The sequence below is a fragment of the Triticum urartu genome, chromosome 3A, assembly GCF_056163025.1.
Source record: "Triticum urartu cultivar PI428250 chromosome 3A, HENAU_Tu73, whole genome shotgun sequence".
NCBI lineage: Eukaryota > Viridiplantae > Streptophyta > Magnoliopsida > Poales > Poaceae > Triticum > Triticum urartu.
The window spans coordinates 687612137-687629512 of NC_141875.1; the positions used below are offsets into that span (position 1 = coordinate 687612137).

The window sequence follows — 17376 nt, forward strand, 5'->3', positions numbered from 1 at the left end:
GCACCGATATCCCTTATGATGAGAGGAATAGCCCAAAAAAACGCAAGCACTCGAACGCGGCGACAGTTTATGTGGCATGGTGGAGGCGGTATTGGGATAGCATAGGCAACCGAAGTCGCGTAGTGATGAGTAATCGGGATGGTTGCCGTGAAGGGCAAAGTATGGGGAGGGAGCCGCAATGGTTTTGGTGGGAAGACGGTTAAGAACGTGAGTGGCGGCGTGAAGTGCTTCGGCCCAAAAACGAGGAGGTAAGCTAGCCTGAAATAAGAGAGAACGCACAATGTCATTGACGGTGTGAATAATGCGTTCAGCTTTACCGTTTTGTTGGGATGTGTATGGGCAAGAAAAACGAATATGAATACCGTGCGTGGCAGCAAGAGAGTGGAGTTTGTTGTTGTCGAACTCACGACCATTGTCACATTGTATGGACACGAGAGGTAAGCCAAACTGAGTATGAGCGAATGCGCGAAAAGCGGAGAGCGAAGCGTAAGCATCAGATTTTTGGCGAAGTAGAACGGTCCATAGAAAATCATCAAGAATGACTAAAAAATATTTATTGCCAGAAACACTCAAGATTGGTGAAGTCCAAAGATCACAATGCACTAACTCGAATGGACGAGTGGTACGAGTAGTAGAAGCAGAAAAAGGCAAACGGACATGACGTCCTAGTTGACAAGTATGACATAAACTGGAGTGATTTATTTGTCTAATACAAGGGAGGGAAATATGCTGCGACAGCCGACGGTAAGCATCATGGCCGGGATGACCGAGACGACGGTGCCACACGTCGTGAGGGGCGGTGAGCGTGGCGAGGGCACGAGGAGGCGGAGGGCATGTGAACGTGTAGGGCTCCCCGTACTATTGCACCGAAGGATCTCGCGCCGGGAATGAAGGTCCTTCACAGAGAAACCAAAAGGGTCAAAAGCAACGTTGCAATGATTATTAGTAGTGAATTGACAAACGGAAATAAGATTTTTGATAATGCTAGGTGTTACTAGGACATGGCGTAAGTGAAAAGGTCTGTTAGGAAAAAGGGAGGGAAGGGAAGAATGACCGGATGTGGTGACGGGAACGGTGGAACCGTCGCCGACCACCACGTGACGATATATAGGATGAGGAGAAAGGGAGGATAAGATACCGGCATCGGAGGAAAGGTGGGCGGTCGCGCCACTGTCCATGACCCACTCGGGAGCGGGCTGCTGCAACGTCATGTTGGTGAAGTGTTGGGCGAGAGCAGCGGTGTCCCATGATGGTGCCGGTGTTGGTGGTGCAGCGTAGGGCAGCGCGCCACCGTATGGGACGGAGCCGTAACCGCCGTAGTAGGCGCCGGGAGCAGCCGGTGGAGTGGCCATGTAGGCGTGAGCGCGGGGGCCTGGAGCCCGTCCGAGGATGCCCCCGGTGTTGCCGCCAGTGTTGGTGGGGCGGGACTGCATGGGCCACATCTGGATGGCTCCTGTCCAAGGATTGAACGGAGTTGGCATGGGAGGAGCGCCACCGCCGGACTTGTACCCCTTGTTCTTGCCCTTCCCCTTGCCATAGCCGGTGGCATGAGGATTGTGGACGGGAGCAGGAGCCCGCCATGGCTGGCCGCCGGCCGAACCGGAAGGAGCACCACCGCCGCCTCCGGAGGACGAGCTGCCGCCGCTGGGAGGAGCGGGGACGAGTCCTTTGGCGGCGTAAAAAGTAGAGGCCGAGGTGTTGTTGGAGCGCCGAGAGGCCTTCATCTCGTGGAGCAGAAACATGTTGCGAAAGTTGAGGAAGGTAGGGAACGGCGTGAGGAGGGGGGCGATGTCGGCGACGCTGTCGAAGCGCTCATGGAGGCCCTTGATGACATTGGTGACGAGCTCGGGATCGGAGACGGGCGCACCGACCTTGGCGAGGGCGTCAGCCGCCGTCTTCTGCAGGTGAAGGTATTCGGTGATGGACCGATCCTCCTGCTTGATGTTGTGGAACTCCTCGGCGAGATAAATCTCGCGGCTCTTTTGGTTGTCATTGAAGAGCGCGACGACGGCAGTCCAGACCTTGTACGCCGTGGCGGTGGCGGGGTCGGTAGGCATGACGAGGTCGACGATGTCCATGGCCATGGAGCCATAGAGCCAGCGGAGCATGAGGACGTCGAGGCGGAGCCACGTTGGGTCGGTGGAGGGCGTCTCGGAGGTGAGGTGATCCTCGAGGGCGTAGGTGGTGACGGCGATGTTGAAGAAGATCCTCCACTTGGGGAAGACGGCGCTCTTGAACTCGAGGACGATGGGGACGAGAGAGCGGACGTTAGGGATGGCGGTGGCCTGCGCCCAAAGGGCAGCGTTGGGGTGAGGGGCAACCGGCTCGAGGGCGCCATGGGAGGGAGGTGGTGGCCGGCGGCGCGGGAGCAGAAGCCGGCGGCGTTAGGGTTGGAGGAGTGGAAGCGAGAGGATTCTTAGGCTGATACCATGAAAAATTTAGAGAATATTTGCCACACTTGGGCTTTTCCATTACATGTCAATATATAGACAGATTTACAATCCTAACTATAAATGGGAGATCACAACAATATTGATACTCCTCGATTTAAAGGATTAGGAAATATGTCACAATACGTGACATATTAGTCTAACAGTAAACACTGACGGTCACCATATAGCATATGTTGTGTTTTCATCTACGAAAATACCAGTCATCTATGCATAGTTTCTAAATCCACGACAGACACCAACCGCCTTACCTTACCAGCCACAATAACGTAGACCTTCCGAATAATTTGTAGTACCAGTTTGTACGTGCAGGACCTAGCCAAGAAGCCAATATTAAGATAACATGTTCTGATGTAAAATCAATGATTTTATGTCAGAGTGAGGGATCGGAATCTATATTACTTATAAAAAAGCAAACATTATCTTCTTTAAGTGCACTCCACAAAACGTACACGGATACATTACCACCGCATGATTAATCCCACTAAACTCAATTTAACAGCTAGCCTTAACCGAATCTTTTCTCTGTATGCACTTAGCAATTTACATTGACTGACCATACTCCACCGCGGAGGAAAATATGAAAGTCCATGCCTGATCAATTAGGAAACTATAATCACGAACACATCCTATTAAGAAACTAATCACGGGCACATCTAATTATTAGGAAACTAATCACAAACCCATCCTATTATTAGGAAAAAAATCACGCATGCATCCTATTATTAGGAAAATAATTACGAGCCATCCTATTAGGAAATTAATCACGGACACATCTAATTATTGGGAAACTAATCATGGCTGCATCCTATTAGATAACTAATCATGAACGCATCTAATTATTAGGAAACTAATCGCGAGCGCATCCTATCGTCTCCTATCAGGGAATCGTGATCGCGAGTCGCCAGCCGTCACCAGCCCACCATCCATGCGAGCCACAATGAGAGACACGCGAGGAGGAGCTGCGGCTTCCTCTGAACACACTTCTACTGACTGCAACGACTTCGTCCACATCCTGGGCATGCTCTCCGGGAACCACCGGCATCCGCGTCGATTTCAGCTCCATCCACAACACCCACGCTGACAACCACCCACCGCCGAGGTCCTTCAAGTGGGGGCAACACCGAGTATCTTGGACGAGTATAAGTGGGCCAAAAAAGTCTGCCCCACAGCCATGCATGTAGATTCGCCTAGTCGCCAACCATCATCGCCCCAGGGCGGTGCAGGTCTCGGCCATTGTGCAGCAGGTGAAGCTAATCACGGCCCCATCTCACTCGCCCGAAGCCACCGCCGACTCCCTCAGCTCTGACGTGTGCTGCTCCGTTGGACACGCTTGTCAGGTACTCACGCGTGGACGACGACGTCCAAAGCTAATCCCGGTGTGTGGAGGCCGCCGCCCCAAAGCTGGACGACTGACTCACCTGCGTCGACAATGCCGCCCAGCTGGTGAGAGGACACGGTCGCCGCGGCCGCTCGCACGCCTGAACGACGGAGACGCTTGCCTTCACGCGAACGCACCACACGCACGCATTAATCAAGTAAGTATCGAGTGTTGTTTTTTTACTGTCATCGCTACCTCACCGGTGGTGACACATCTAGAAGTACAAGAACTAGAGATGAGGCAATGAGAAATAGAGGAGCGCTGGAGCACACACAGAGACGTCCGCCTTCTTTCTTTCTTTATTTTTTCACTGATTTTCGCGTACCTACAACAGACATCCGTATTTTTTTAAGTACTGACTACGTACATGGCCAACTCACGACTAGATAGTGAACTCACAGACAAATTCGCTGAACCAAGACCTTACTTGCAGTTATGAAATTACATTTCACTAAAAAAACCCAGAAGTTTGCATAAGTTTTAATGAAAAAAACTAAAGTTCGCATAAGTTTTACTAAAAAACCCTGAAGTTTGCATAAGTGTATTTGTTTGTCCAGCAGATACATGGCAATTGTAATTTTACATGAGCATTTTCATACCATCCTTATTTACAGTTGAGTTAACATGTTTTCCTGATAGAAAACTTGGACTACATACAAGAGAAGCAAAAACTGCATGTTGATTATGATGATGATGAATGTAGGATATTTTGTGGTCATGGTAAATTTCATATCATTTAGTACATAAACAATATTCACAATTTTATTTTATTACCATCAATTGTGTTGAGTTTCTTTCATATATATGTATTGACCCTCTTCTTTAAATTAGATGTGACAGATGCGGAATGAACTCATACCACATGATCGCATACGAGCAATTCAAGAGGAATTGGCGGGATTTTTTCTTGACCATGTCATACATAAAGACGGAGAATGCCATGTGGAAGTTGAAATAGATTTTAGATGTTAGGGATTATAAGAGATGTTATATTGTATATATGTAGTAGTGTCGGATAGATATATACAAAAACTTATTGTTCGATCAATCTCGGAGAAAGAGAGGTCACTTCTCTCTGTATATGTTCATGACGATCTTGTGTAATTCTTGACTAGAATTTGTTGGCACTAAAATGGTTCCTTAGCTTGTCCTAAGTGACATTTTCATGTGTGACTATACTTGCATAAATGTGTGCATATGAAGAATCATGATGAATCTTCTAACTAATTTTGAATTTTATACATTGAGAAAAGTGGGTGGTCTTTTAATACAGGAAACATGTTGATTAAGGAGAAACGATATTTCAAATTATTTTTACGAGTTGGAAATAAGAGATCGTGTAATTTATAAAGAAATTTCAAATTTATGAATAAATTGTCATGTATTAAGTTTAATATAATATATTAATCTAAATAGATGCGTATTGCGTGTGCACACTTATTAGTTCAAATAGACGTGCGTTGCACGTGCACACTTACTAGTTATTGCAAGTAATTAAAGGCAAAGCAGCGCAGAAAGTGACAGTTGGGAGCACTCTGGAGGACGCTTGTGAGGCGGTTGGGCAGGCGAGCAGGAGTGCAGGATAGAGGAGCTCACCGGCCTGGCTGGCCCGGTCTACCGCGTGCTCCCTTCCACGCCGCTGCCTGGCTGCAGTTTTCTAGTTGCGCGGCTTCCATGGGCGGCAACAACAACGGGATCCGGTGGCTCTCCTGTGTCGGCTTAGCAGCTTCTTCGGCGGCCGGGGGATCCTCCGACACATCATTTGCGAGTTGAATCCGGGGCTCATGCGGTTGGGCGGGGCAGTCCTGTGATCTCAAAGATGCAGGCTTCATTCATTGAGTGGATCTGGTGCGGCCTGTTCGGTGGCGGTGACAACGACCAGGGCCCGAGCTTAGTGGCGCAGTGCCGAAGAATTGTTGGACTTCGGCTCACAGGATCCATCACGTAAATTAGAGAACACACGCCTATAAAAATCTGATAGGGCCCTTATGGTGCCCTTTTTTCTATTTATCTTTTCGTTTTCTTTATAAGTATCTCGCAATGTTACGAAGCTACGTAACGTGCGTATATATAGGAGCTACCCTACTCATAGCACACATAGTAAATCGACCTGAGACTAACTCCTAACACGACACAAACATTGACTCAAGTCCTAACCGGACTCGATCACAAGCCTAACATGACTCCAACTCCAACTACTATATATACGTAAAATACTTGGTACTACTACTCGGATACACGGATGGTTACCCCTGCTAGCCGGACTCTTTGCTTATCATCACCACATGCAAAGATATGGCTAGACCACTTTGCAAACTAAACTTTAAACTTATTTAGATTAAGCTAACATTCACCTCCAAATCCAAACATCTGACTCTTTACTCGACCCGACACACCTGTTCTCTTGTCATGCCGGTTGCCTCCGGTGACGCGACTAACTGGAGTTCAACTTCTCTCTTCTTGCAAGTTGCAACAGTAGCCACTACTTCATCACCATCTTTTTTTTGTCCGACTTGTAGACCGGAACCAACGATTATCCGGTCTACCAGCCACGCTGCCACATCTTAGTATGCTACATGCAGACTAAATGCATAGCCTCATGCAGGAACTCAGCTTAACTGGTCCGCGTTCATCTTCACATTGATCTTCATCTTTTCATGGGTTCCATGCACACGGGGAGACACATCTCTTCACCGCCACATCTTCGCATCTTCTTTTCCTCGCTGTCGTTGGTGATACAACTTACCAAACGACTCTTCCCGTCCGACGGCACCACAACTCGCCATATACGCGCAACTCAACTACAACATATATGAAATCACCGGAACTCCTTGATCACGAATGGAAATACCGCCATAGATGCTGGCATCACCATCATAGTTGCTGGCCGCCAATGGAGACATCCGAAGGTGGCGGAGAGGAGCAAGATACCTGTATGCGGTGGCTGCACCGGATATGGTTGCTTGTGTGGTGCGGATGGAGGAGTGCCATGTCATGGATAAGAGGCCGAGGGATGTGAGGTAAAGAGAACATGTTGCGGGGACGAGATCTCAGCGACAAGATCTCGGTTAGGCGGGAGCGCCACCAGGTTCTCGAGTGCAATTGTGTACCGCAGCGAGACTAGCTTTCTCCTTCGACGCTCATCATCATCTTGCAACCTTGCCCTCCCTCCTCCTCCTCCTCCTCCTCCTCCTCCTGGGAAACCCAAACCAGGCACGGGGACAGAGGCCACCATGTCGGGAGGGTCGTCATGCGGGGGAAGTGAGAGCAATAGTGCGGAGAACAAACAATGTGATCAAGGAGCGAATAAACTTCAATACGAGAAGCAACGAGGGTGGTCATCTTCAACATGTGGTAGGGAGGATATCGGGCTGTCCTCTCTTGGAGCTACTTTGTTTCAACTGAGAGAGAAATGGGCACTACCAAATCGGGTACCATTTCCCCACGGTGTCCTTTGCATGTCAGCATAAGGGTCATTCCTCTGAACAGTGCCCAAGTCGCTTTCCCAAACCAGAGCTGGTAATGTACTTGGTTCAACATGCACGAGCCAGTTTTTTACTTTCTAAATAGTGGTCCACAAAAAGAGGTGGTGTTGGTGCCAAATTCGACATCTTTGGTTGTTACCAAGGGGGAAGTGACCCTCGAATCGTTGACGGCTGACCGGACCAACATGGTGGAAGAGGAAAGTAAGTGTGGGAGAACTGCTTTACTGTGTTGTTCCCTTCCAAAGAATTATTGATGATTAGTAAGAAGGGTGGTATGTGTTGGGAAATGTAGGAGAAAACAAAAACAAATCCACACATAGGAATCATCTTAGGACCACTATGAAGATACAAGTACAATTAGATCTAGATTAGACCGCTCACCAACAAAACGCAGCGGGAGGAGAGTGGGCGAAGCGTGTTGATGAAGATTCTGGCAACTAGGTCGTACCTCCTAGCTGCGAGAATTTGTCCCTCGAACTGATTCGTAAATCGACCATCGAACGTACAATACCTCTTTAGATATGCACACGTACGGAACTATCGAACCAACAGGGCTTGCCCGTCGGAGAACTATAGCACGATGTGGAGCAGCCTAGCCTCACAAGAATATTTTTGTGAGAAAATAGATGGGGGCAAACTACGTGCCAAGATCAGATGTGTTTGGTCGGGTTGCTCCTCTCTATTTATATGCATGACCAAGTGGATGGCCCCATCCAAAGCCTAGCCACACCAAATAGGTGGCATGGCCACCAAACATAAGGGGGCGTCCAACTAATGGATCTATAGAGCGTATGTGGCTGCCTCCCCACTTGGGCCTTGCCTTGGGGCTAGCCCATGGCGCCCTAGACTTTCCCGACAGGCTCAAGAAAACTCTGGAACCTTCCTAGTCTCTTAGTGGTATTTGGTTCCCAAAACTTTTCCGGCTCACCGAAACACTTCCGATTTATCTCTGGACACTTCTAATTTCCTCGGTAACTTTTTCAGTTCACCCTCAGAACCACATTCAGTGTTCCCGAAACTCTTCTGGTGAATTTCTCTTAGTTACGAAATCATCTAGTACTCAATGCATCAATGGCCTTAAGTATGTGACCCTGCATGTTTGGTAAAATGTAGACATCAACCCGGAACTCCTTCCGATTCAATGGTCAATAACAGAGCCGTGGACATGCATATTGGCCCCTACACCCACACGAACAAATACTAAGTTAATCTATTGTCCCTGAGTGCTATTCCATTTTCTTCGCAATACTTTACAAAGCCCGAAATGAGACTTGTCGGCATCCACGTGAAGCAAGATTTGATAACTATACCAGCCATCCTCATTATCGATTTTATTCATTGTTCTCGTTAATTCCTGCGTATCCGCATCCCCGTGAATAAGTCATGCTATGTCTGGCCAAAAGATGATGGATACCGTCACACTGATAGGGCCTTAAGAATACCTCTGAACCATTGGAGAAGCAAATGTCAGTCTGGAGCTATCAAGTCCCTTGTCACACTTTTCTGATGAAGCTTAAAGTCACCGTTACAGTCACCCTATTACGCGTGACATTTCAGGCGCCCCAAAAGTACACCTTCCTGCATGAATGCACTTAATACTCTAATGGTTTGAGAAACTATGCATACGGTAATATTTGCATGATAATACTTATAACTAAATTACAATGTGATCTCATAGTGTATCAATCAATTTGATCTGTTCAGCCCATCTGTTCTTCCAAAAATGTGTCCTCAAAGTTTTCGGCGTCCTTGTTACTTTAAGTATACTCATGATCAAGAAAACAGAACCGCCATGCAACACTTGACCTAGTATATCAGGCAAGACTAGGAATATATTGCCGCTTATTATTCTACACATTGATACGTCTACTTTACATCACAAATTATTATTATTATTTACTCTTGCATATTATTTTTTCAATTCTAATGCCTTTTCCCTTCAATTTGCTTGTAACTCACGGAGAGGGAAATTATCAAGAAAATGTTAGGCTGCTAGAAAACAGCGGTAAAATAAAGGACAAAATAAAAAGTATTTTTTGGATGACCAATAGACTTGGAAATTTTATGTACCATCATTATCTCAAATCTACACATCCATGTGTGCTTCAATTCATTGGCCTCTGTGTCTTATGTTGAGACTTGAGAGTGTACGATTTCGGTGTTGGAATATATTGCTGATCTTTCTCGTCTGTTTGAGATTTTTGCTGAAGTAGTTAAGTATATGAAACTCATTTTGCTATCATGTCAAAAAAAAATCGACCAGTGTGCTATGAATGAAACGTAGTTGGATCAACTTTCTTCCCTTGGCTAAGTCCTAATGTAGAAAAAACAATCTTCCCTATAATGGTTAGAATCAAGCAGGTCCATGAGACATTTAACTCCAAGCACCGAAAACCCTAACCGTCTAACTAAGCCAATACCAGTCCCAGCTAACCTTTCTTAGTCAAACAACTTTTCTTCAATTCTTCCTATCCTCGCATTCTGGCAACAGGCTGCGGATGAAGTTCGATGCTGCAGACATTTTGCTTCTAGATGCACCTCAATCCCATCATGCGCCACCCCGGAAAAAAAAGAAACAAAAATCATGGGTCCACAATTTTTCATGTCGACCACTATCTCCCCATATTTTCTCTCGTGGCTCCCATCTCAATTTCTGTTAGCTGTGGCTGCTAGCCAGCCAGCCAGTTATAGGAGACTAGTAGAATATAGATGGAGGGATACGTTCCTAAGTCCAATATGTACTTAATTAATAAATAGGGTACTGCAGAGATATTCTTGCACGTACATGTTATCTACCATTATTTATTTGGAGAAAACTCTTTCTATGGGATATGTCGAAGGAGGGCAGTTGTTCCCACACTGTAGCCGTGCTACACAGTGTGTTCCAGAGTGCACTATCCAAGATAAGGTCTGTGGGATGCATATGTAAACACGGACGGTAACAATGTAGCATATCCTCAGTCTTTATCTACGACGAAACGATTCACCTACGCACAGTTTCTGAATCCACGACTGATACCAACCGACCTACCAGCCTCAATAATGTAGACTTTCTGAATAATTTGTATAGTTCTGTTGGTGCACGGCCGTCCCAACAACCCAAAATTAAAACCCCATGTTCTCATGTAAAATCAATTATTTCAAGTCAGAGGGAGGGCATCGATCATAACCTAGTATCCAATTCCCCCCATGGATGATGGGATATAGTTGCATGCAGCCACATGCGCTACTCTGAATCTTGGGTTTAACACAACTCTTACTTGATCCACCGAAGGGGGATCGACTAGAACGTGGTATCCACCCTTCGTTTTTTTGACAAAAAGGAGGTTAAACACCGGCATATGCATCACACACAACTATTCTTATTAATTATTAAACCGAGTACAAAACAAAGGAAATCTTGGCTAAAGAATTACATGATACGAAATAAACATCTATAACTAAGCTGACTTCATCCGAAACAATTCCTTCAAGGAAAATCTGCCCTTGGGCCGCCGCCATCATATTCGATCGAAAATGGCGAAGACAAGGACTTTCATCCTGGTTGCCGAGACCAAGAATCAAAGTCCGACACATCAGCAATGAGGAAACACCTTAAACAAGGTAATGATGCCAGTTCATCGCTGCTGAGCCCAACCAATCAAGGCTAGAACAAGAGTTTTTATCCCGAACATGAAGTGATGTTCCAATCACCATACCGAAGACAGATCTTACAGCACGCTAGCATGAACTCCATGCAAGGCCTAAATGACGCTAGCGGACGGGAGGGACATCTTCCCACCATAGATCACCCTCCCAGGCCATAGAGAGGTTGTCCATGATGCAGCATGGGTATGACCGCCGCCACTCCATACCTGCGCAAACCTACCTACAACATCTGCCATGATCCTGGGCCCGCCGCCAAACCATACTTCCCGTGAGCAGAGATGAATCATTGAAGACAATCAAATGTGCTCACACTAGGTGGGCATCAGATCTGCCGAGTGAAGGGCCTCCCCTGCAACAACAACATGGGCTGCCAAAACTATGGCACACATCTATCGCGCAAAACAGACTAGGACGTCGCGCCGCCACCATTCTCTGTGCTGCCGCTATCGTTCTTTTTTTTTGCGAGTACTCGGGGCTGCAACCCCGACCTTCGCAGCATGAAGCCCGCTCCGCGCTAGTGTGCTGAGCCGAACTCGGCTGACCACATGAGGAACACAGCATCACGTGGGACGGGTCTGCTCTGCAGCCGCCGTTTGCACGGAAGCGACTGTGATTTGAAGATGGAATAGCGTAGATAGCATACCCTAGCCTGTTATGCACTGATGTATAAGAAAAAAAACCGCACATTGTGTTTGAAGGCAGTCCATGTATTTTGTGATGCGCTGTACTTTTATGCTATATGTCTTTGATAGATTGTAACTTCTTTTTGATGGCACTTTTTTTTACTACGAAATAGTATAAACTAAACTCCATTTTTACTCCATAGATTCCATGGTGGTGAGTCCCAAGAGTCAGCAGATGTACCTCTGCAACCATCTATGGATATATTCGCTCTCGGGTATGCAGTGTTGTCTTGTTGAAGATCTTTGTTAATTTGGTTGGGAGTTCGGTTCTTCCATTGGGTAGAATTAAATGTTGAGGAGGAGGATATACATATGTTCGCAAAAGGGATACTTGGAACGTGGATCTGATTGCACCGGAATAGCAGAAAGAGGCAGCAAAAGTCCAAACAAAGAATCAAACACCACAAACATGGCTAGCGTGCACTTGACTTCAGAATAACAAAGAATCAAACACCACAAACATGTTACGCTTCAGACTTGCGCAGTCAGATAGACTTGGTCAGATAGCACATAGTATAGTATAGTACTACCTTGTTTTAATTTCCCACCTAGGAGATTCCGCAGAAAGGCGTTGTTGAGGTATTGTCATTTGGTTTATCCTCTAACCCTTTCTGTTTAGCGGACATTACTAGAGGTTATTCCGGCCTCTACACTGGATGTGCGTGGATTCCCCGGCAGCTAGCTCTGGCTAGCTGTTCGTTTGCATTGCCAAATATTTATTGAAGATTTCGAGATCACAAGTTGTAGTACTATATAGCGTCGAGGTGTTTGCTGACGATCTTCCAAACACAGCACAGCAAATGGCTGCTGCTGTGAGATTTTCCCGTCGAATAGACATCCTCATGCTTCTGTACTACTATTCCATATGGTCTCTGCACCCGCCTCGTGCTACCTCGCATTCAGCTTCAACTTCTCCCAGCCCGGTGGCTATGACGCCCAAGATTTCAGTTTCCAGGGCGATGCATACTACGACTCCCAGTCTCAGAGGATCGAGCTGACAAAAGGCGACGGGAGTCCGAACATCCAAAACAGCGTGGGCCGAGCATTGCACGCGCAGCCGGTGAAGCTGTGGGATGTCGACACCGGCGAGCTCACCCGGTTCACCACCTCCTTCACTTTCCGAATCAAGGTAAATGGTCCTGTCAGTGGTGATGCCTTGGCTTTCTTCCTCGGGCATTATCCTCCGACAAGCATTCCTGATCCCCTCGACAACAGCAAGAACCTTGGACTCTTTAACCGAAACATCAGCACGGTCGCGACCGGCAATGAACGAGCGGTGGCGGTTGAGTTTGACACTTTCTTGAACCCCGGTATCGGCACAAGCAGCAGCCACGTGGGCATCGACGTCAACTCCATCATCTCGCGGACGTACACCAACGTGAGCGTGCATGGCAAGAACTTAACAACCGGCCTGCCTATGACTTGCCATATCAGCTACGGAAACGACACAAAAATACTAGCCGCCATTCTCCAGATCGGCGACGTCACCTACCATGTGAATACAAGTGTAGACCTGCGTCAGCTCTTTCCCAGTGTTGTGTCCATCGGCTTCTCGGGTGCTACTGGCGTGGCGGTTGAGCTACACCAAATAATGTCCTGGTCATTCAACTCTACCTTGGATCCGTCGCCTACACGGAAGATTTTGTGGAAACAAATAGCAGAGGTAACTGGGCCAATTATTGGAGTTATTGCAATTGTGTGCTTCTTTGTTGGAGTCCGTCGATGGCAGCTGTGCACAAGAAAGAAGCCATACAAAGCTCGCGCCAATGGCCGTAAACATATTGGGTATCATAAGCTGGCACGTGTGACCAAAAATTTCGCAGAAGAAAACAAGCTTGGTCAAGGAGGTTCTGCCTTTGTTTATCGGGGCCTTTTAAAAAGTAGCCAGGTAGCGATAAAGAGATTCAAGCTGGTTCCATCAGGCGAGGGGAGGAAGGCGTTCGAGGATGAACTCATGATCGCTAGTCGCCTACGGCATAAGAATCTTGTCAAGTTGATAGGCTGGTGCTACGATGGCCAAAGGAACCTGTTTGAGTCCATATGCTGGTGGTGGGACGAAAGGTACACACGTCTCTTCCTTGTCTATGAGCTTTTGCAAGAAGGTAGCCTTGATCGACACCTACACGGGGGCAACAGTTTGTTACCGTGGTCCAAGAGGTATGTGTTTTAGTTTTGCCTCAGCATTTACATCGCTGCAACTTAATTTCTGTTTGTTCATACATAATGGTAAACATGCTTTGGCAAACGCAGGCATGAGATTATCCTCAACCTAGGTTCTGCACTACAATACCTCCATGTAGATTGCGAGCAAGATCAACAGTGTATCGTACATGGTGACATCAAATCGAGTAACATATTACTTGGCTCTTCGTCTGGTGCCAAGTTAGGTGACTTCGGATTGGCAAGATTTGTTCACCACGAAACCGGGTCACAGACCACAAATGTCGTACAGGGCACTATTGGATACATAGATCCTGTGTTCATTGACACGAGCAAACGGAATAGGGAGTCCGACATCTACAGTTTCGGCATCGTCCTACTAGAGATGGTCTCTGGAAGGAACCCAACAGATCAGGATATGCCTCCATTGTCCACATGGGTATGGAGTAAGTACAACGGGAATGCGATTCTGGAAGCCGTAGACGAAAGGCTGATGAACGGCCAGTCTACTAATGGGTAATGGCCTTCAGCAGATGAAGCATGCACTACTCATCGGACTCTTGTGTGCACACCAGGACCCGAGCCGCCGACCGACCATCACCGACGCCATGAATGCGCTTGGATCGGATTCCGAGGAGCTGACACTGGACATCACTCCCCTAGAGACGGTGACACACTCACTGCCATTATCTTTATAGTGATCATATGCTTCTAGTTGGGGAAGTCAAAAGAAATAAAATACATATATTCAAGAGCTATGTGTCAGGTCATAAATCACTTCCGGAAAAATCATCTAAGCCGACTACTTTCACCTACGCCGAGAGCCAAATCACGAAAGCTCGGTAAAGACAGTTTTAAGTGAGTACATGTCTCGGCAACATTAAGTAAACGGTAGAGATAGGCCTTTGCTGAGATTGACAAAGGTGAACTCGGCAAAGATGAAACACTCGACTTACGCTTACTATGCCGAGACCCAAGGACACGGAAACAAGGAGACACGTGGCACGGGCGTTGGTGGTTGACGACTCCATGATAGTTGGCACCCTTTGCCAAGTACTCCATCGTTTGGGACTTGGCATAGAGTCGTTCCTTTTTATTAATAATAAAAATGGCACTAATATATGTTATTCAACCATTACATAAGTATGACCACCATTGCATAATTTTCATAGGTTCAACCACATTACGCCACTTCATAAAACACTAGGCTGCCGCTGTCGCGTCTTCACAACGACCTGTTGCCGCTACTCCACACCGACCTGTTTGTCAAGCAAGTGCGGGGCCCGTTACTCCATTGGACTAGAAACTTTTTGTGCACACAAAGGAGTCCATCATATGGGACGTGTCAGCCCCTGGCTTTTTTCTGTCCTCCTGCAATATTTGAGTCATTTATTGCATTTCTATGGTTTCAATGTGGAAAATTCAAAAGGTGGCCAAATGAAATCATTTTTTTAGATCATCAGGGGAGTTTGGAGCCCCCCGGTTCCATTCATTGTGAATAAATGAAACCACATCGGTCTAACATCCAAGCATGCCTCAAAACGCATGTTCTCAAAGAGCAGGAAAATAAAACAGTACGGGGGAACAAAAAAGGCCTGCAGCCTATTACAGGATCGAGGATCCGACTTTCATGACACTGAACTTAACCGATGAAACACTACAGCAAAGTGATCCTCATTCCTCCTGCACCGGCTCGAAACCTCATGTCTTCTGCAGCGAGCATCTCACGGACCTCCTTGATATGCTCCACGAGTCCCCCTTTCATCATCTTGAGGGGTTGAGTTGGTGTGCCAGGCCAGTCGAGAGGCGATGCAGGGCTCGAAATCGCCTGAGCAGTTTTTTTTATGACGGATCACTTGGCCTTGAAGAGTCAGTACTCTGGAACCCACCTTTACAAGCCCCAGAACCAAGTTTGGGATAAGAAGAGTCATGAGTGGCACCTCCAGTGCCCATCAGGTTCCTCTTCACCCCAGAGTCAATTGGAGTGGGATTTTGAGTATGCAGGATATCCAATGTAGTATCCCCTGCATTTTCTCGAATGAGTCCTCGGAGTACAGAATCATCCACCTCTTGAGGGTCTTCCAGACCAGCCACCAGATCTGTTTAATATCAGACCAGACTTCATTATCAAAAACATGTTTATTTCTGGTTTCCACAGGCACCACAAGACACAAGCACAAAAGGCATTAAGTACTTTATGTTTCTTGTTGGCAGGCCAAAATTTGGCTATGGAATAATAACTAGATCCTACTTCTACGGAAAGAAATGAGGAGACTGCATCCCAGATGTTCTTTGCAACCACACAGTCAAAAAACAAGTGGTTTACAGTTTCCTGTTCAGAACAAAAAAGACAGTCGGGGTTCCTATCTATGCCCCTTTTAAGTAAATTGTTCTTAGTCATAAGTTTGTTATGCGCCAGGAGCCAGAGAAAAACCTGGATTCTGGGGGGCACAACAATGGACCAAACAGAAGGGATGTAGACAGGCTTCACACCCCTAAAATTGATGATGGCATAAAGTGAGCTAGAAGAATAGACCCCTTTGGATTCATACTGCCAGACCATAGCATCATCATCTGCTTTGAGCACAGTCTCCTTTATGATTTGTTCAAGGGAGTACCAGTCCTCCATCATGGCAGGGGTGAAAATTCTCCTAAAAGTAAGCTTAATGTTGCTCCCATCCCAAACTTCAGAAACTGTCACACATTGTTGATGACAAATGGAGTATAAAGGCCAAAATTGAACTGAGAGAGGGGAGGTTCCAAACCAGATATCCTCCCAAAATCTAACTTTCCTACCATTTCCCACTACCCATCTGTAGCCAAACTTAAGGGCCTTGGCAGCCCACATAACCCCTTTCCAAAAATTTGAGGAGGCTTGTGGTCTACATGCAAAAATATTAGGAGCATTCCTAATATACTTGCTGTCTACAATTGATTTCCAAATTTTACCCTCATCTTGGGCGTATCTCTTGACCCAACTGCCCAATAAACACAGGTTAAGATCCCTGACATTGGGGATCCCAAGCCCTCCATGTTCTTTCTTCATACAAACTAGGTGCCAGTTGGCCAGGTGGAGTTTCCTGTTCCCCTCAAAGTCACTCCAAAGGCAATGAGCTAGTTGACTATTAATCAGATCTAGGGCCCATTTAGGGAACTTAAAGAAGGACAGTAAATAAATGGGGATACTAGCTAGACAAGCTTTAATGAGAGTTATTCTAGCCGGGTAGGACAGTAGTTTTCCCCTCCAGCCAGCCATCCTCTTTAAAATCTTATCAATAAGAGGCCGGATGTCTTCCCTCCTCAGCTTGTCATAATGTAAAGGAATCCCTAGATATTTTATTGGAAATGTACCAGCAGTACATCCAAAGGTATTCATGAAGTTACTTAGCTCTCCTCCCTCAACTCCTAATGGAATGAGTTCACTTTTAGTATAATTGATTCTCATACCTGATACTCTCTCAAAGCAAGTCAAAATCATTTTCAAGTTAGCAGCCTTAGATTCATCCTTATCCATGAAGAGGATAGTGTCATCTGCATATTGCAGACATATCACTCCACCAGGGATAAGA

The 17376-nt window shown here is 46.6% G+C and overlaps 1 protein-coding gene and 1 pseudogene across 1 annotated transcript; one reads left to right on the forward strand and one right to left on the reverse strand.

The window, feature by feature from the left end:
• Positions 1-253: 253 nt before the first annotated feature.
• LOC147981623 (uncharacterized) lies at positions 254-6617 on the reverse strand. Its single transcript, XM_087516013.1, has 6 exons — positions 6578-6617; positions 3872-3952; positions 2998-3079; positions 2702-2765; positions 1139-2285; positions 254-258 (listed from the first exon to the last, which is right to left on the reverse strand). The coding sequence occupies exons 1-6, from the start codon at positions 6615-6617 to the stop codon at positions 254-256; spliced, it is 1419 nt and encodes a 472-aa protein (XP_087372139.1).
• A 5830-nt stretch (positions 6618-12447) lies between these two features.
• LOC147981624 (L-type lectin-domain containing receptor kinase IX.1-like) lies at positions 12448-14505 on the forward strand (annotated as a pseudogene).
• The last annotated feature ends 2871 nt before the right edge of the window (positions 14506-17376 follow it).